The sequence below is a fragment of the Sinocyclocheilus grahami genome, unplaced genomic scaffold, assembly GCF_001515645.1.
Source record: "Sinocyclocheilus grahami isolate Dianchi unplaced genomic scaffold, SAMN03320097.WGS_v1.1 scaffold62.1, whole genome shotgun sequence".
Taxonomy (NCBI): Eukaryota; Metazoa; Chordata; class Actinopteri; order Cypriniformes; family Cyprinidae; genus Sinocyclocheilus; species Sinocyclocheilus grahami.
This window is the reverse complement of record NW_015505241.1, coordinates 377,460-398,661: the sequence shown is the minus strand read 5'-3', so window position 1 is coordinate 398,661 and position 21,202 is coordinate 377,460. Positions and strand designations below refer to the sequence as shown.

The 21,202-nt window shown below is 35.2% G+C and overlaps 1 protein-coding gene across 1 annotated transcript in view; it reads left to right on the top strand.

The window, feature by feature from the left end:
- Positions 1 to 6,593: 6,593 nt before the first annotated feature.
- LOC107584697 (protein MRVI1-like) overlaps positions 6,594 to 21,202 on the top strand; it is a 57,816-nt gene continuing 43,207 nt past the window's right edge. The window contains exons 1-5 of the mRNA XM_016271401.1: positions 6,594 to 6,669; positions 6,753 to 7,293; positions 8,180 to 8,309; positions 13,871 to 13,914; positions 20,216 to 20,321. Of these exons, the coding sequence (XP_016126887.1) occupies positions 6,919 to 7,293; positions 8,180 to 8,309; positions 13,871 to 13,914; positions 20,216 to 20,321 (655 nt within the window). The 5' untranslated portion in view covers positions 6,594 to 6,669; positions 6,753 to 6,918. The remainder of the gene's footprint in view (positions 6,670 to 6,752; positions 7,294 to 8,179; positions 8,310 to 13,870; positions 13,915 to 20,215; positions 20,322 to 21,202) is intronic.

The window sequence follows — 21,202 nt, the reverse complement described above, 5'->3', positions numbered from 1 at the left end:
AATATCTCTTTGGATTTGAGACTTTAGTCTTTGCAACGTTACAGATCTTCTTTATGCACCAAGAGCTTGTAACACTCCAAAGAGAAAGGAAAAATTAAAATCGCATCATATGACCCCTTTAAGATTACATCACTCGCTCTCCAATGGATGCTCTGCAGTGAATGGGTGGTGTCAGAATGAGAGTCCAAACAGCTGATAAAAGCATCACAATAATCCACAAGTAATAAACCAATAATTAACGCCTTGTGAAGTGAAAAGCTGCGCTTTTTTAAAAATAATAGCAATAATTAAACAAACAAACAAACAAACATAGATAGATAGATAGATAGATAGATAGATAGATAGATAGATAGATAGATAGATAAACAGTGGATATGCTTTTTCACTGGAGGAAGCGTTATTATGGATTTGTATTTTGGCCTTAATGATGGATTTGTGTCTTACAAAGATGCAGCTTTTCCATTCACAAGATGTTAACTAATGGACTGGAGTTGTGTGGATTACTTGTGGATTATTGTGATGCTTTTATCAGCTGTTTGGACTCTTATTCTGACGGCACCCATTCACTGCAGAGCATCCATTGGTGAGCAAGTGACGTAATGCTAAATTTCTTCAAATCTGTTCTGATTAAGAAAGAATCTCATGTACATCTGGGATGGCCTGAGGGTGTGTATACATTTTCATCGATTTTCCTTTTGTATCAGTATAACTGATATAATAACTAATCAATATAACATCATAAGGATGTTTATAGTTTTTCTTTTTCTTTGAAATGTCACCAGTACCCAGGTGCTTGCAGTAAGAGCCCGATCCCTTTCAGAGGAACTCGATGAAACCAGATGTGCACTGAGGGAGAGCCAGGACAGAGCCGCAAGAGCACAGGCCAGCAACTGTGCCTTAGTATGAATCATTCACGCTCTTGAAGTCATAATACTGGTGACACTTGTTTTATAAAAGACTATTCTTACCCAATGCCTTGACATCTGTCTTTTAGATAAAGGAAAGCGAACGCTTGAAAGCCCTAATCAAAATAACTGAAGAAAAGGTACTGACTTTTATAGAATCATAGAGTGTGAATAAGTATTTCGAAATAGTTCTGTTATGTGCTAAATCACAATATCTTCCACAGAATGAAAAATTAACCCTTGAGAGGAACCTTGCTGAAGATCGAATAAACAAACTGAGGAGAGAAAACTCTGAATTAAGGGTGAGAAAATGTGTAAGTGTGCATTGTATATGGCCACAGAGTTGAGCTAGAGTATATAAATACTGTCTGATCATGTTCACAGGGAGAATTAGAAGAATCTCATATGGTGCTAGCTGTGAAAGACCGGGACCTTATAAAGGTGATATTAAACTCTGCGGTGGTCCTTTTTTTACTATGTCGAGTACATTTTGTCTTTCTTTATGGCACTTGTTGTTTGTTCCACATAGAGAAGCATCCTGCTGGAAAAGCTTAAGGACACTCACTTTGAAAGTCACAAAATTATTGAGGTATTCCGTTGTTGAGAATATGCTCGTGACCGTGTGAAAGCATGGTTTGGCTGTTCAGTAATGGTGTTCTGTTGTCTGCTAATGCATCTGAAGGGCCTGCAGTCAGAACTGATGAGGCTACAAGAGCACTCACAGCAAGCCCTCTTCAGGTAAACACCACCGATGTCGTTTCATTAGCAGGGAAAATCAGTTGGTACTTATGAAAAGCAGCAAAATGTATCATTATTTATACTCTAAATGTACTCATTTTTGGCAGGTTAAATAAATGCCACATCAGTTCTCACATTCCTCAGAGGACAGGTGTGACAAACCATCAGTCTCTGCATCATGAGATTCAGGAAGCTCGACCGGTAACAGTCCGTTTCACATTTACTGCTACAGTGAATAATCTCTCTGATGCATGAATTATTTCAAAGTTAATGTCCAAATGTATCTTTATAAAAGTTCACAGTGTTTTTGGAGATTAAATATAACTTGGATAACAATAATGAACCAACAGCCAACATGTTTGCCATTAAATAAGCTGCATCATGGCATTTATGTAAAAATTTTTTAAAATAAAACAAAACAGAAACTCATTAGAGGGGAAAGCTGCAATATCATCACAAAATTGCAAAATTGGCATTTATGTAAAAAAAATATTAAAAAAATTATATATATATATATATATATATAATAAAATAAAACAAAACAGAAACTCATTAGAGGGAAAGCTGCAATATCATCACAAAATAATTATCATTGCTTATTGCACTAGATCAAGCCTAAAAGTTACTTCTGGGGAGACATTTTTGTTCATTTTGGTGGCATTTTTTTGCCTGAGGTCCCCATTAATTTCTGACACTGATGCACAATCTAACAGCTAACACTGCCCACGATGTGAGAAAGAAGCCTTTCTGCAAATTAAATGTTTACGCCAGTGGATTTTGTTTTTTACCACTTTATTAACCCTTTCAAATAACAAACAGACTTTGTCACCTTTCCGCTGTTAAACACATCAACAATAAATCCAAGCAGCATATCATAAAAACAATAATACATAATAAAATAATTAAAATGAAATAAAAGTAAATAAATTAAATTAAAAAACAAATCACATTTCAGGGGATTAATCCGTGTATGTTGCCAGTAATTTAGAAAGTTTTAAGGCACGTTTGTTTTTTTGTTGTTTTAAGGATTGAAATAAAAATAATGAATGATTTTTAAATGTCTCAAAACCTAGAGAAACTTGAACAAATCTACATTCGTTTAAATAGAACTTGTCTACTATCATCATATCACACAAAATTAAATATGTTTTGTTTGCGCCAGTAGGTGGCGACAGTGACTGTCTTTTTGAGTGAATCATTGAATCATTCGGTTCAGAACCATCACCGATTCCTTCTGAACCGAAGCTTCAGTATTGTATTGATTCTGTTTTAGCTGTGTTTCAAAGTTTTTGTTGGCAGCCCAGAAATAGACATTATGGCATTATGTCTTTAAAATGTAAGTTACTTGATTAACTGTGTATTGAACTGTTGTTTAAAAACAATATCTTTCTCATAATCGCTGTTAATCTCATTGCATTGTCTGCAATGCACTGAACGGTCAAACAATCGCGCGTGCTGGTTTTTAGATGCAGAATCGCAGCTTCAATTAAAGACCATCAGTGCATCAGAGAGAGTTAAACAATTTAAATGTAATGGCTGTACATTATGTTGGGTAACACTTTACTTGAAGGGGTGTGCATAAGACTGACATGGCACCTTCATAATCATAATCATGACATGACATGTCATGAATATGAAGGAGGTTTTATGCATGTTTATGACAACTGTCATTAAGTGCCATTCGCTCAGTTATGTCATTTTTAATGCAAATATGACATTATTTAACCTACCCCTAACCATAGACCATAACAAAGACATCTCAAACAATGTCATCTTTGCATAAAAATGACATAACTGAGCGAATGACACTTAATGACAGTTGTCATAAACATGCATAAAAAAACCTTCATATTCATAACATGGGTCATGTCATGATTATGTATGTGTCATGTCAGTCTTATGCACACCCCTTCAAGTAAAGTGTAACCTTATGTTGTCCTCTTTTCTTTCAGTCCCAGAATGTGGCTGTGGAGTTGATTAGTGGTTCACTGTGCCAGATCTTACCCAGCGTCCCTCAGAGAGGAAACATCCAAAGCCTCCAGAAGATCAAACCTGTAGAGATTTCCCATATACTGCACGCACAGCTCTCCGAGACTGTGAGCAACATTCACACAACATGCACATGATATACTGGGGGCTTTGTCTGAAGTTACTAAAATAGTAACAGTGAATGAAAGTTATTTTACAGTTTAATGATAGTATTATTAGTAGAAGTAGTAGTAGTACTAGTAGTAGTATTCAGTCCTCACAGAAATGACCGCTGCAGCATTTTTGAAAATTGCAGTGATATTTGCAGCATTTTTGTGTTGTTTTACTGTAAAAACCCATTAATAATCATGATGTATTTATTATTAGTGTAAGTGATTGGTACAATATGTAATTGATATAGCTTAACATTTTAAATGTGTTTTTACAATTGTAATTTTTACAATTGTCTTTGTCTGTTTTTGTTATATTTTTGCATTTTCTTTTAATAGTATCAACAGATCGCATTCACTCAAATATTTAAAAAGTGCATATCCATTTAATAAATGAACACAAAATCCAGGAGGCACAGAATTATTATTATTATTATTATCATCTTCATAATTGTTGTTGTTGTTGTTGTTATTAAGAATGCATTTTTTTAAATCAAATAGTTCATTTTTGTAAGATTGAAAACCTGATCTGCAGAATCAGACTTAACTCAAACTAAGACCATAAAAATCATTTTCATTACTTTAAAGAAATGTTAAATGAAATGAAATGAAATAAAATAAAATAAACAAAACAGAAAAACTTTTTTATTTCGGCCAGCTTCTCAGGAAACATTGGCATTGTTTAGTTTAACTTGATGTACTAAAATAATTAAAATAAAATTAATACAAATTATAAATATTAATAATAAATGACAAAGCACAACTAAAACTAAATTACTAAAACTTTAACTAAAATGAAAATGAAACACAAAATATAAAAATAACCAATTCAAAATGTTAATGAAAAAACCATAACACTATCTCGATGCTAATATAAGACTCTAGTCAACACAAAAATGAAAATTTGATTTGAAACATTAAATTTTACCCTCGTGTCATTCCAAACCTGCAGTACTTTCTTGTTTTGTATTATGTGCTCTTCAGGACAAAGTTGGCAACAGTGCAAGTGAGAAGTTACAGAGACTCTATCTGCAGAAGCAACAACAACATGGAAGTTCTAGGCATCAGCTGGTCACACTGTAAGGAACCACTTCTGATATCTTCTGCCATCTTATAACTTTGCTTTGCATTGCATGATGCATGTTGTCCATTTGCTTTCTAGTCTGAAAGAGCTGGAGCTTCTTGAAACCCCGCTGGCAGCACAAGAACAGCACAAGGCCAAGCATCAGACGCAGGAAGCCCACATAGCGGCCGCCATCACCTGGTGGAGAGGCCAGACTAAAGAGGGCAAGAAAAACCAGGCTGCCCAAGTTCCACAAGAAACTGTGATGGACATTCGGAAGCAGATCCAAAGCCTGGAAGTCAATCACATTCCAGCCCAGCTGGAAGAGACTAAGCGTGGCATGAAGGTGCTTCTCAAAGACCAGGGAACGAGCACCTGTGACGACGCTCAGATTCAGTTTAGGGACGTGGCTGTGGTCACTGATTCATCAGCAGAGCGTTTGGCTGCAGAAGAGCTGCTGGAGTCTCTGAGGAAAGTGGAGGATGTGGTTTCGCAGGCCTTGCGGGCAGCTCAGGTGCTCATGGGCAGCGAGGAGAGGATAGAGGCCATCGGCATGAGGGTGGAGAAAGCACTGAGCAGAGCAGAAGCTACTGAGAGTCAACTCAGTGCCCTGGAGGCCACCATCTCTGCTAACACACAGGTATGGAATAGAATGACTTGCACCACATGCATGGAAAAGTTATGATGTGGTAATGTTTTAATTATCATTTTAAAGTCTCGTATGCACCTATAATATAGTATAATACAGAAAAAACTGTTTAAATGTTACTTATTCCTGTGATGGCAAAGTTGAATTTTCGGCAGGCGTTACTCACATGATCCTTCAGAAATAATTCTTATATGCTGATTTGGTGCTCAGTTGATGATTGTTCTTCTTATTAATTAATGTTGAAACAACAACGTTTTTGCTACCTAAGATTAAACTGTGATACATTTTGTCTTCCTTTCATTCTTTGAGAAGAAAGTCCAATTAACAGCATTTTTTTTAAATAGTAATCTTCCTAACATTATGAATGTCTTCACTTTTTAATTCATCCTTTCTGAATAAAAGTATTTTTCTTGATCTGCTTACCCCCAATTTTTTAATAGTAGTGTATCATGGTTTCCACAAAAATATTAAGCATAAATCCATTTAATAAATGAACACAAAATCCAGGAGGCACAGAATTATTATTATTATTATTATCATCTTCATAATTGTTGTTGTTGTTGTTGTTATTAAGAATGCATTTTTTTAAATCAAATAGTTCATTTTTGTAAGATTGAAAACCTGATCTGCAGAATCAGACTTAACTCAAACTAAGACCATAAAAATCATTTTCATTACTTTAAAGAAATGTTAAATGAAATGAAATGAAATAAAATAAAATAAACAAAACAGAAAAACTTTTTTATTTCGGCCAGCTTCTCAGGAAACATTGGCATTGTTTAGTTTAACTTGATGTACTAAAATAATCTAAAAAAAATTAATACAAATTATAAATATTAATAATAAATGACAAAGCACAACTAAAACTAAATTACTAAAACTTTAACTAAAATGAAAATGAAACACAAAATATAAAAATAACCAATTCAAAATGTTAATGAAAAAACCATAACACTATCTCGATGCTAATATAAGACTCTAGTCAACACAAAAATGAAAATTTGATTTGAAACATTAAATTTTACCCTCGTGTCATTCCAAACCTGCAGTACTTTCTTGTTTTGTATTATGTGCTCTTCAGGACAAAGTTGGCAACAGTGCAAGTGAGAAGTTACAGAGACTCTATCTGCAGAAGCAACAACAACATGGAAGTTCTAGGCATCAGCTGGTCACACTGTAAGGAACCACTTCTGATATCTTCTGCCATCTTATAACTTTGCTTTGCATTGCATGATGCATGTTGTCCATTTGCTTTCTAGTCTGAAAGAGCTGGAGCTTCTTGAAACCCCGCTGGCAGCACAAGAACAGCACAAGGCCAAGCATCAGACGCAGGAAGCCCACATAGCGGCCGCCATCACCTGGTGGAGAGGCCAGACTAAAGAGGGCAAGAAAAACCAGGCTGCCCAAGTTCCACAAGAAACTGTGATGGACATTCAGAAGCAGATCCAAAGCCTGGAAGTCAATCACATTCCAGCCCAGCTGGAAGAGACTAAGCGTGGCATGAAGGTGCTTCTCAAAGACCAGGGAACGAGCACCTGTGACGACGCTCAGATTCAGTTTAGGGACGTGGCTGTGGTCACTGATTCATCAGCAGAGCGTTTGGCTGCAGAAGAGCTGCTGGAGTCTCTGAGGAAAGTGGAGGATGTGGTTTCGCAGGCCTTGCGGGCAGCTCAGGTGCTCATGGGCAGCGAGGAGAGGATAGAGGCCATCGGCATGAGGGTGGAGAAAGCACTGAGCAGAGCAGAAGCTACTGAGAGTCAACTCAGTGCCCTGGAGGCCACCATCTCTGCTAACACACAGGTATGGAATAGAATGACTTGCACCACATGCATGGAAAAGTTATGATGTGGTAATGTTTTAATTATCATTTTAAAGTCTCGTATGCACCTATAATATAGTATAATACAGAAAAAACTGTTTAAATGTTACTTATTCCTGTGATGGCAAAGTTGAATTTTCGGCAGGCGTTACTCACATGATCCTTCAGAAATAATTCTTATATGCTGATTTGGTGCTCAGTTGATGATTGTTCTTCTTATTAATTAATGTTGAAACAACAACAACGTTTTTGCTACCTAAGATTAAACTGTGATACATTTTGTCTTCCTTTCATTCTTTGAGAAGAAAGTCCAATTAACAGCATTTTTTTTAAATAGTAGTCTTCCTAACATTATGAATGTCTTCACTTTTTAATTCATCCTTTCTGAATAAAAGTATTTTTCTTGATCTGCTTACCCCCAATTTTTTAATAGTAGTGTATCATGGTTTCCACAAAAATATTAAGCATAAAAAAAAAAAATAAAGTGACAGTAAATGCATTCATTATCTTACAAAAGATTTATATTTTTTAAATAAATACTCTTCTTTTGAACTTTGTATTCATCAAAGAATCCTGAAAAATAATGTATCAGGAGTAGTGGCTGTTCAAATTTCAGTTTTACATTACAGGAATAAATTACGTTTAATAATATTTCTAAATAGAAAACAGTTGTTGTAAACTGTCCTATATTATAGGTTTTCACTGTATTTTTGATCAAATAAATGCAGCCTTGGTGAGCATAAAACATTAAGAAAATCGTATTTATTCCGAACGTTTGACTACTAGTATGTACGTACAGTATATAAAGTATATAACCTGATTACATCATGTTATAATTGATCTACCATGTTGTTTGTATTGTTCTAGTCATTCTGTATGTCTCAATCCGAGGCCACCGGGCTCCTGGTGGATCGTAGCTCAGCCGCCGTTATGTCCTTTTCCACACCCGAACCTGTCGCTCAGGAGAGCATCCTCACTCCACTTTCATCTGAAAACGGTATTACCGTATTGGCCCGAATATAAGACGACCCCCCCTTTTTCCAGATGTACCTTTTGGAAAAAGGCTTTTTAAAAACCAAATCTTGTTTTTTTCTCAGTAAAACACATTTTGTCTTCGATTATTATCATATTGCATATTTTTCCTATTTTAATTTTTGTTTTGAAAATACGGTAAAAACTGGTAAAATGTACCAACAATCACATTTAAAAAATATACACTTTTTGATATACCATTAAAAAAAAACAATTTCCATCAGAATTAGGACATTTAGGCTATCCATCTAATAGTAGCCTACCAAAATCTTATTAACAGTAGAAGTTCAATCTTACTGTAGTCTTCAAATCTGGGTTCTGTCTTACATTTTAAAATCACAAAGGGAGTTTGGTCCCATCAGGCTAACGTGACAGTCACGACTCATGCAGCTGTAAGGTTTTCTTTTTCTTTTGTTTTTACTCGCGATCTTTACAACACGCATTACATTACGTATTTCATGGCACACTCGTTTTATGCGTATTTGGCGCCACCTATTGTTGTGGGTGTATTATTGACATGTCAAAGTCTAGACCCTGAATATAAGACGACCGCGTTTTTTCAGATGTATTTCCAAGAAAAAAACATTGTCTTATATTCGGGTCAATACGGTATTTACCTCGAAAGTTACTAAAACATTTCAGACGACTCTGAAGCAGTTAATTTGTATGATGGCAACTTTTAGTAACGTTTTATGTAGCAGTCCTTGAATTCTTGTTCGTGTTCAGTGGCTGCAAATCAGAATTGCATACTAGCTTATTACACTTATTTTTTTCTGTAATATATTAATATAAGTAGTATTTTTTTCCAAATTCAGGCTATTTAGTAAGATGTTTTTTAGTAGGACTCTTTCTGTAGCTCACATCGTTATGCCTGTGGTGACATCTGTTATGAGGGAGTCATTGAATCATTCAAACGATCCCTTTAAACCCACTAATTCATTCGGGAATGAACAAGTTTTTGAGGGAAGTTTGTTTATTGAACTGTTGTGTAAAAGCAATATCACAGATAATTCGATTCATGATGAACATTGACTGACATTAGCGTATAAATTTGTCATGGCAGTAGCTTATTTCTTCAAATAATAAACCCAGCAAAAATCACCTGAATAAATGTATAGCGAACAAATCAACTCCATTATTATTGAAATCACTTTTAAAGGCAAAGTGTTCAATTTTAGTGGCACCAAACAGAATTGCAGCTTTAATGATGATAATGCAATGTACCTTTACATTATTTTCATTAATAGAAAAATTGAAATATTACATGAAAAATATAAACTTGCCTTGGCAACTAATTGAAATAAAATACATTTCAGCTGAAGTACTGAAGTAATAAAACCAACACTAAGATACATTTAAATTAAAGTTACATAGAAATATAAAAAAAACTAATAAAAATGACTAAAGCACATGAAATTACTAAAACGTAGACTAAAATTAAAGGTAGGGTATGTAATAAAAAAAAACGCTTTAGAAAACTGATTCGGGCCGAATAGCAAAACAAACTTGCAGCCAATCAGCAATAAGGGGCGTGTCTACTCGTGATGTGGAGGAGAGAGCTTTCAGTGCACAGGACGGACATTAGCCGAGCCGAGCGACAGAAAGATAGAGATGGCGGATAAAAAACAAACGAGGAAAACGTCTGCGGAACGATAAGGCAAGAAGTAGGACCCGTTTAAATATCGGATCAGCTTTCCAGCGCTGGAGAGAACTCAAGGAGCAGAAGGCCTGCGATCGGACGCGGAGGTTGCTTTGTTTCTTCTCGATAGGTGAGTAACACCGAGTCTATAACAGCTAAAGTCTGCCTACACTGGACACGATCAAACGACCGTTGAAAACCATTTGAAATTTGTGTCAGCACATCATAAATAGAACCCGGCAGCAGTTTTCTGTCGTGGATTTGTTGCACCGCGCCGCTCGTGTCCAGTGTAGACACGGTGTAACATTGGTTTTGCTTTGTTTCACAGAACTAATCGTTGCCTGGGTTGCATACGTATGTGTGGGGCAGAGCTATCAAAATAGGGGCGAGACCCTTTTGGGGTAGGGGCGTGTTTGTTTTGGTGATTTCAAATATCAACATTGGCTACCAAAAATCTCTTACCCCACCTTTAAAATGAAAATGTAAAACATAAAAATAAATTCAAAAGAACGTGTATTTTTTAAAATAAATACTATAGTATATGAATAATCTTAAAATAACACTGTTTGGAAAACATGACACCGTTCACTTTATCAAGTACTATATTTATTAATTTTATTATTCGTTTTTATCAGTCAATATGTATTTTAAGTGTACGTGGTATCTGCAATGGTATCTGCTTTTTTAATGTAACACTGAACGAGTGTTTCTTCATAATGTGTATGTTTTTATGTCTTTATGTGCAGTGTTTTTGTGTGTGTTCTCTGATGGCGTAACCCTCTTCCTGCTGTGACTATAGGGAGCTCTGTGGCTTTGGCCCAAGTGCAGCTGCCTCATGTGCTCTTTATAGAGCTGAAGGAAATCGAGATTATCAGTTCACACGTGCAGTATAGGGTCTTAATCACATTGAATCATGTGAGAAGTGGAGACTGTTTTTGTAAAAGCGTAAATTGCTGTGTTTGTTTGCTCATGAAACAACAGCAGATGTGTGTGTGTATACCTAGCACAAAAGGTTTTTGCAACCTTTTTCCTCTGCTTATTTCGTGTATGACAAAAAGTCTTGTATTTGCTTATCAAATGAGTAGTCCAAAGTGAAGTGAAACAGACATGCAATAATATGACTGACCATGCAGCCTGTCTCTAGGATGCTTTGTATTTTATGGCTGATGTCTATAGCTGTTTCATAGAGATAACATTATGTGCATTATGTACAGGTATAGTGTTAAAAAAAAAGTTGAATCATACTCTCTCAGCAAAAGAGGAAAATGACATGAAATAATCTGCATAAAACCTGACTTAAACTATCGTTCAAAAGTCTGGGGTCGGTAAGAATGTTTTTAAAAGAAGTCTCTTATGCTCACCAAGGTTGCATTTATTTGATCACAGTAATATATTTAAAAATGTGAAATTTTATTACTATTTAAAATGACTGGATTGTATCGTAATATATTTTAAAATGTAATTTGTTTTTGATGCAGGTCTGATTTTTCAGTATCATTACTCCAGTCTTCAGTGTCACATGATCCTTGCTAATCAAGAAATAATTCTTCTTATTAAATCATGTTGAAAACAGTTGTGCTGCATAATATTTTTTATGAAAACCTTTTTTTTTTGATAAAGTTCAAAAGAGCAGCATTTGAAATATTTTTCTATGATAAATGCACCCTTACTGAATATTATGGAAGCCCGTTTCCGACACTAAATAAAAAATAAAACAAGGTAATTGCTTTTTATCTCACAATTCTGACTTTTTGAATTGCAACTCTCTGAATTGCGAGTTCATATCTCGCAATTCTGACTTTATAGCACGCATTTGTGAGTTATAAAATCAGAATTGTGTGATATAAACTTGCAATTGCGAGTTATAAAGTTAAACTTTTTTCTCAGAATTGTGAATTTATTTCTCGCAATTCTGACTTTATAACTTGCCATTCTGAGAAAAAAAGTCATAATTGCGAGATATAAACTCGCAATTGCAAGAAAAAAAAGTCATAATTGCGAGTTTATATCTCGCAATTCTGACTTTAGATTAACTCACAATTGCGAGTTTATATCTTGCAATTCTGACTTTATAACTCGCAATTTTGTCTTTATAACTCGCAATTGAATTGCAGAATTGCAAGATATGCATTACGAGTTTATATCTCGCAATTCTGACTTTATAACTCGCAATTTTGACTTTATAACTCGCAATTGAATTGCAGAATTGCAAGATATGCATTACGAGTTTATATCTCGCAATTCTGACTTTATAACTCGCAATTCTGACTTTAGTAGGATTACTAGATTAACTCACAATTGTGAGTTTATATCTTGCATTCTGACTTTATAACTCGCAATTTTGACTTTATAACTCGCAATTGAATTGCAGAATTGCAAGATGAGAAAAAAAGTCAGAATTGTGAGATAAAAAGTCGCAATTACGTTGTTTTATTTTTTATTCAGTGGCGGAAATGGGCTTCCATAGTATATAACTATTAATTAATTTGAAAAATCTTTCTGATCCCAAACTTTTGAACAGATGTATTTGTTTATCCATTCACCTCATATTTAATCTTAAGTAAAGCGTTAGGTTACCCAGAAATGAAAATGCCATTCCAAACCTGTCTGACTTGACATTTGTACTAATTTTGTGCTCCACACAAGACAAGAAGTATTACAGGTTTGGAACAAAATGAAGGTAAGTAAATGATTGACTATTGATCTTTTAAGCATTATCTAAATATGAAATAATGAACTTTTATTATATTTTAATATTATAATGTCATCATTAACTTATATTTACTCTCTCAAAGGTTGTTTGTGTGGGGTTTTTTTGACATGCAAATGTTGCAGCATGAAGCACGTACGCAGAACTGAACGAGTTTCTAGAGACGTTTTATGAGTGAGAGGGTTAATGCAAAGCATTTACCAGATTATTTCACCCCTGCAGAAAAGCCTGTTCTTCTGGGAGGACATTTGGTTTAGTGTTTAGCGTTTAGCTGTTGAGGTCTGCTTGAAATGTTTTTTGATCTTTAACAAAGTTCCTCTTTTTGCAAGGTCTTTTTAGTTTGTCTTTTTCAGATAAGAAATAATTGCATATTAACATGTATTTACCAGACACTTTATACATTAGACAATTAGATCAGTTTGTTCATTACCAGCACAAGCAAAGTCATCATGCATTGGTTGTAGTCACTGTAATGGGAAATGTCAGCATATCAGTTGTGTCTGGTTCTCATTTCGAGCTGCTCATCTCAATCTCATTGCTGTACATTACACTCAGTCATAAAGATATAAAGATCCAAGCAGTGGGCTGAATGACAGTCTGTATTTATCAACCGAAAACACTCTCCTCGCAACTCTCAGAATAAATAACAGCTGCTATAAATCCTTCATCTTGTTTTCTTCTCCTGAAGATGTCTTGCTCCTGGCTTGTTTTTACCATGACCTGCATTTAACCCAGACTATGAATTATGGAACATAGTTATTGCATTGATTGATTTAGTAGTTTTAAGATGCAAAATTCTGAGCATAATGATTATCGCTGTTTGTAGCGCATCATTGAATGTTTTACAACCGCTGTGCAATTGGTACATGCTTTTGAAGAAAGTGAAACAATGAGTCTGTGCTTCGTCGAGTGCTTTCAACCAGAGGATCAAGCTCCTCATGTAAATGGTTGCCAGGTTATTGTTGCCCTTAGATATGGAGGCAGGGTGGGAGGGAGGGAGAGAGTGAGTCTGAAAGAAGTACTGAAAACTCAGCTGTCAATCAAGCGCTACGCCTCCTTTGGTGCGTCATGCTGTAGGATGGCCTGCTATTTCATGTGCATTTTAACACTTGTGCATTTGCATGACAGACCCGTGACTTGCAAATAAGCCTGGATCTCTCTTGCTGCTTTCAAACAGGTGGCTCACTTCTGCACACGCCAGCAGAGGAACACAGCAACCAGGTAAAGAGCTCTTTATATATATATATATAATTATATATATGTTTTTTTCCATTATTGTCATTAGAATTTTGACCGCTTTACGATGAATCTGTAGTATTTTGAAATATCCCATAGCATCTTCAGAGCACATTACTTGTCTTTGTGTCATTAGTTTTGAGTCATTGATAGTCAAACATCACTGTTACTGTTGCTAATACTTAGGCTAAGGGATTGTTTATTAAACTTTGGCGTATAACTTATTCTGCACATTTGTGATATGGACAAATTATGCCTAAATGCTATGTGTGCTGATGCTTTTTTGCCTGCCTGAGACATTGAAGAAAATATCTAAGGCATATACAGTGATAAGAGTATTATACAGACCTATTTCGCCTAATCAAACATAAATCAATAATTGAATGTTCACACTTTATATTACCAGTACATTTACTGGACTTTTTTTTGGTAACACTTTATTTTAAGGTGTCGTTGTTACACATGTACTTTCTATTATAATACCAATAAATTATGCATAATTGCATGCAAGTAACCCTAAACCAAACCCTAACCATATAGTAAGTACATGTATTTAATTAATATTACTCAGTACTTAAACGTATAATTGCACTGTAAAAGGGCATGGATAATGGCAGTTATATGTTCCTTATCCATGACCTTTCCAGGTCTAGAAATCACATTCATTTATCCAGTTTTTCCAAGATTGTGAGAGTCCTGGTTCCGAAATAAGAATGACAGTTGTTGAGGGAACAAATGAAAATAAGATGCATGATGCCAGTTTACATCTTGCTCGTTAGCTTGTTTAGTTTATTTCAAATCTTGTTTGGTCATATTTTAAATCATTTGAAGTCATCTAGAGGCCCTTGGGAGTTTAAGGCCCCATGTGGGTCCCATCCCTCTGATTGAAAACAGCTGCCCTGGCATGGCGGCAGTAGGGTTTACAATGGAAAGCACCACTAAAAATGTCGTCATAAATCAAAAAAATATTTTTGTGTTGCTGATGAGGAGTCCATTTTCTCTATCAAAATTGTGGACTAGTATAATTAGAACTCTTTTTGGTAACACTTTAGTAAAGGGACCAATTCTTACTATTAATACCTTTAAAGCACTGAGCATATAGCAGCTGTTTTAAAGAAGACATTTTGGATGTCACACAGTATTTGCATATTCAGACATTAAAAAAAAAACTCTTCATCACTTCCTCTTTAGTGGCTTGTTTTTGCTGTAGTTCAGATGCTTCTTATTAACTAGCGTGTGCATGTTTATTAATGATATTTAAAGAGGAAAGAAACATTAACAGTCATTAACAGGGTGCAGAGGACAAACCAGTTTCCCACTCATCCATAAAATTCTAAATCTAAATCAGAAAGAGGCAGAGGTCCAAAACATACAGGCTGAGGAGGACAGAGTCGTACTTCAGCTGCAGCTCATTGGAGCATCAGGCAGAAACCACACACACACACACACACACACACACACACACACACACACACACACAGCAGTAACGGTCCAGAAAAGCACGAGAAGGCTTCTCCTTAAATGGTCAAAGCTCCCAGGAGTCACAGGGAGGCTGGTGCAGGGAAAAAAGTCAGGGAGAGGAAAAGAGAGACGAAGCTGAAGATTGTGGAGCTTTGAGGAAAAATATCAACAGCACAAATACAAAGAGGGCTTTGAAGGAAATAGTGGGCTGTTGACAGAGCATCTTGCATCCCTGTTGGCCAATCAGGTAGAGTTCCAGCAAGTTTTTCTTTGCATGGATTGATTTATGTCTCTTGAGACAAGAGCTTGCGGTGGACACTTCAAGAAAGAAATACTTTAAAGAACACAGCATGGTTTCTTGGGAGGTGTGACATTGTTTTAATGGCCTAAAACTACACACAGTCTGCTTAGGATCAGCACAGGTTACATGTATACAGTTGTGTTTGAAAGTCTGAGACCACATTTCAAATCTGGGATTCAATCGTCGTTTAATTTAAACCTGGAAATACAGTTTTATTTCCTGCTCTATTTATAGCTCTCTAATCAAATAAGCATAATTGTGCCACTGATCATGTGACAGACAGGCAGATGTTCTTGTTTCCATTGAAGCTCAAGGTGCTCTTTGGATGATGCTCAAATCAAATCATCATCAGGTTTTATGAACTTGGCATTTATTGTCAGATTGCATCCTGCTGTCATTAAAGCAAAGCAAATACTAGACTATAAAAAGTAACTTGAAATTTATAGCTATTTATACCTAATCTATCCTGATCTAAATTTAGTTTTGTTGACATAGCCCAGTGCATTTAGTAAAAATATTATGTAATTTAAATAATATCACACTTAACGTAACATTCTAAAAATGTCATTTTTTCCCATTCAACCACTCAAATTGTTGTTAGTAATAAAAAACGTATTTAAGAAAATCCAAAATGCGTTCATTTTACGAATCTTTTCTTCAAAACTTTATAGAACTTTGCAGTACGTTTTAGAAGATAACATCACAACTTTTTTTGTTCAATTAAAATCCGTCCGACATAGATTATATTACTTTTCATATTTATGCAAACAAGAAGTGCAGAGTTCTGCTAATTATTGTTATTAATTATCATTGTTGTTTTTAAATATCACAATAATGATTCAAAATAATGATTTCAGTGTGTGTACCAGTACTTTTCGAAACTTTCCAGCACATTTTAACAATACCATGAATACTATTGGTAACACTTTAATATAAGGACCAATTCTCACTATTAACTAGTTGTTTATTAGCATGCCTATTATTAACATATCGACTGTTTATTAGTGCTTATAAAGCACATATTCTGCATGACCATTATCTCTAATCCTACCTAATACCTAAACTTAACAACTACCTTACTAAGTTTATTGAGGCAGAAGTTGTTGTTAATGATTTGTTAATGGTGAGAATTAAAATAAAGATAAAAGAAATACCATAATATTGATAACCTTGATCATTTTGGTCACTTTGATCGTGGTATGAAATTTTTCATACGGTTTTATCTCTATTTTACACTAGTGGTCTAATACTTTTGTACCTCATTGTATGTGAAGCCATTTTCTTCAACATCTTTCCCGATATAAGTTGTAAAGTTGAAATTCTGCATTTCTTTCATGTTTCTAGTTTCCCCAGTTTATCATGACAGGTTTTTGGTGATGCTCACCTAAATCGCCAGTTTCTCAAACACTCCCTCCATTTCCTGTTGTTTTTGTTTACAGTGACTGTATAGCAACCACTTCCTTTTTCACACAACCAAATTTTCATCAATTCTGGCTCACTGTATGTGTGTTACATAACAAGTGAAGGCAGGGGGGCAGGACGTGCACTTTCTCATGCAGCTGCGTCAGAGCTTTTGCCATGAGGTAACGCTGAGGTCATCAGGGACCCGGAGGGACCTGCCATCAAAATGACCTTCACCCTCCTCAGATTTATAAGACTTGAACTCCTCTCAGTAGTGACAGTCGAAGGCCAAGTAAAAATAGATACAGTCAATGAGAATAGAGCCCAAATTGACCACAGAGAGAGTTATAGAGAGAGAAAGCACACAAACATAGACTCGTAGCCAGCAGGAAATAATCAGGGTGATTGGATTACACTGCAATATTCATCTGCGTGTCAGTCTCTGCAGGGGAACGTGCTGCTGTCTGGCCTTCCTGAACGGCTGCTGGACCACTGAAATCATTTAGAGTGCCATCTACCATCTACTTACCCTTATATAGTACATACAGTATATCAAATGCCTAGTTTTTCATATTTGTGACCAAGTGTCTTAAGTGTCAATTTTTCAAAATTGAGATTTATACATCATCTGAAAGCTGAATAAATAAGCTTTGCATTGATGTATGGTTTGTTAGGATAGGAAAATCTGGAATCTGATGGTGCAAAAAAAAGAAAGAAATCTAAATACTGAGAAAATCGCCTTTAAAGTTATCCTAAGTTATACTAAGTCCTTAGCAAAGCATATTACAAATCAAAAATGAAGTTTTAATATATTTACAGAAGGAAATTTACAAAATATCTTCATGGAACATGATCTTTACTTAATATCCTAATGATTTTTGGCATAAAAGAAAAATCGATAATTTTGACCCATACAGTGTATTTTTGGCAATTGCTACAAATATACCCCAGCGACTTAAGACTGGTTTTGTGCTCCAGGGTCACATTTATTGTGTACTTGTCTTAGTCAGTGTTGGGGAAAGTTACTTTTAAAAGTAATGCATTACAATATTGCGTTACTCCCTAAAAAAAAGTAACTAATTATATTACTTAGTTACTTTTTATGGAAAGTAATGCGTTATGTTACTTTTGCGTTACTTTTTAAATCTCGGCAGGGCTTGCTTGTTTGGTTTTAATATAAAAAGTTCTATTTTTGGCAAACATAAAAGCCCTTTCGCACCAAAATCCTCAGGCTGAAGGAAATGTAAATTCATATCTGTACAGTAGAATTCAGAAGGAGAAAACTCAACACTCTTCAGCAGTAAAATAAAGAACAAATGTTAGTTTATCTTGAGTAATTTTTGCTTATTAGTAAGGTTGAATTGGATCATCGAAGGTCAGCAGCAAATACACTGGATAATACAATGGGATTAAATACATAAAGGATATTTGTCTTATTTAACATATTTAATTATTGCAGGTTTGCATCATATTCGGAGTTGTTTTTATTAATTTTATTATTTTTGAGGAAAACTGAATCGGGGTTTTTTTTGTGTGTGAGTGAGATGAATTAATGCATGTTCACATTTAGTCTAGAACTAAAGTAACATCTTACTCCCGATTTCTCTCAACATGGGGACAGGAGAGCTTTCAATCAATAAATGGGGGTGAGAGTAACTGGCGTTACTTATTTGAAAAAGTCTTCTTGTAAATGAAAAAGTAATGCGTTACTTTACTAGTTACTTGAAAAAAGTAATCTGATTATGTAACTCACGTTACTTGTAATGCGTTACCCCCAACACTGGTCTTAATCATTGTGATATTGTTAAAGAGGTGAAAGCCAGGCTGTTTTTCTTATATACACATTATAAAATATGATTTATTCCTGGCAAATCTGAATTTTCAGCAGCCAGTATTCCAGTTTTCATTTTTTTTTGTGTGAAAACCATTATACATTCTTTGATGAAAGTTTAAAGCAAGTTTTTGAAGCAATGTAAAAGTCTTTCCTGTCACTTTTGATCAATTTAATGCATCCTTGCTGAATAAACATTAATTTCTTTTTTTAATATACTCACCTACAGTTTCGAACAGTTGTGTAAAAATAGCTGCGATAGCAAGCTGCGTGTGTGTGTACTCACCCTCATGTCATTCCAAACCTGTAGAAGTTTCTTTCTTATGTTGAACACAAACAAAGATATTTTGAAGAACCAAAGAGTTGTTGGTCCTCATTGACTTCCGTAGTAGGGAAAGAAATACTATGAAAGTCAATAGGGACCTTCAATTGTTTGATTACCAGCGTTCTTCAAAATATCGTCTTTTATGTTCAACATAAAGAAACTCGTACAGGTTTGGAACAACATGAGGGTGAGTAAATGATGACAACATTTTCATTTTTGGGTGAACTGTCCCTTTAAGGAATATAAAAATAAACAAATGAAACAGTTGTTTACAGTAAGGAATATAGAGCTATAAAATGAATGTGAATCGCACAGCTCGAATAATGCTATAGAATTAATGGGAAATGTTTCAGTTAATATTGAAATCGTACTAAAAGACTTTTATTGCAGTGCTATATTGGCACATCTAAGCATGTTTTAAACATTAAGGTCTGCTGAAACACTCCAGGAAACACATGATTACTAGGGTGTTTTTCTCAGGAGAAAATTCCGAAAAGCAGGAATTTAAGAAAAAGTCAATCTCGTTGCTATTTTGAAGTAACAGTTGAAGAAATCATTTGGGAATGGATTTCGTTTTTCCTACTGTACCGATAGGAAGATGGTCAAACGCTGACAGCTGTGTCTAAAGCACATCACAAAACATGATTCATAAACTCCCATCAAAATCAAGCCAATATCAATCATTGCAGTTCTCTGAGGTTTCACACGTCCTGTGTTGAATGTGGAAGAGATTCTGTTGATATTGTGCCTTCAAAACCGTTATCTCGTCCGCTCAGCACTACACTCTCCTATTTTAGTCAAAGTGTTAGGGAAATTATTATATTTTATTTTTATATATTATATAAAATTATATTTTGAATGGTCTTTTCTGATAAGATAACATACACAGCACACAACAGAACAGAGGAAAGATTCATCTGGCATAGAGTCATCAATGAAAATGTGTATGTTGTGTATTGTTTTTAAGGTCAGCCAAAACCCAGATGCAACCCTCCTAGATCAGGATCCTGGTTCACCATCTGAGCTTTGGCGTAGACGTGCTGTCAGAGTTTGCTACGAGCCAGTGTCTACCGGTAATATTACAAAAAGATTGCTCTTTTCTTAGCTCATGTGTTCTCAGTTATGTTTCAAAGAAATAATCAACTTCGCCTCAGATGTTTCATCCAAAATAACGCAATGTAACAAAAATATGTTTCACTTACATTTTTATGGTTCTTTTGTAATTCTGTCGTGCTTATTATTAATGTACTATTTATTTTCAGATAGCATCGGTATTTTGGTAAATATTTAGGTCAGGTAAAGTTTATAACTTCTGTCATTAATTATGAAACATTGGTTTAGTACAGATGAGTTTTTGTACTGATTTTGCATGTTTTTTAAAGGGGTCATATGATGCGATTTCAAGTTTTTCTTTCTCTTTGGAGTGTTACAAGCTCTTGGTGCATAAAGAAGATCTGTAAAGTTGCAAAGACTAAAGTCTCAAATCCAAAGAGATATTCTTTATAAAAGTTAAGAGTCAACCTCGCCTACCTAAAACGGCTCGTTCTAACACGCCCCCACATATCTACGTCACTATGTGGAAATATTAGCATAATGCCGCCCAAATGTGCACGCAAAGAAAGGCGGCGTGGTTTCAGGAACAGCAGTAGTGTTGAAGCAGCCATGTCAGGGAGACGCTGTGTGTTTCAGTGCGAAAGCAAAAGCACTTTATTTGGCCTTCCGGAAGTCGATGCAATTAGGAATCATTGGTTAAGATTTATTTACAACAGAACAGCACAACCCAGATGTTCGAATTTGTGCAATGCATTTTATGGACGACAGTTTTTTGAACCTAGAAGAGTACAAGGCTGGCTGTGCATAAAGGCTATTTCTAAAAAAAAATTAAAAAGGTAAATTCCGACTTTGCTATGACAATCTGGCGCTTCTGAATCAGCGACTGTAAGTATGTTTTGTT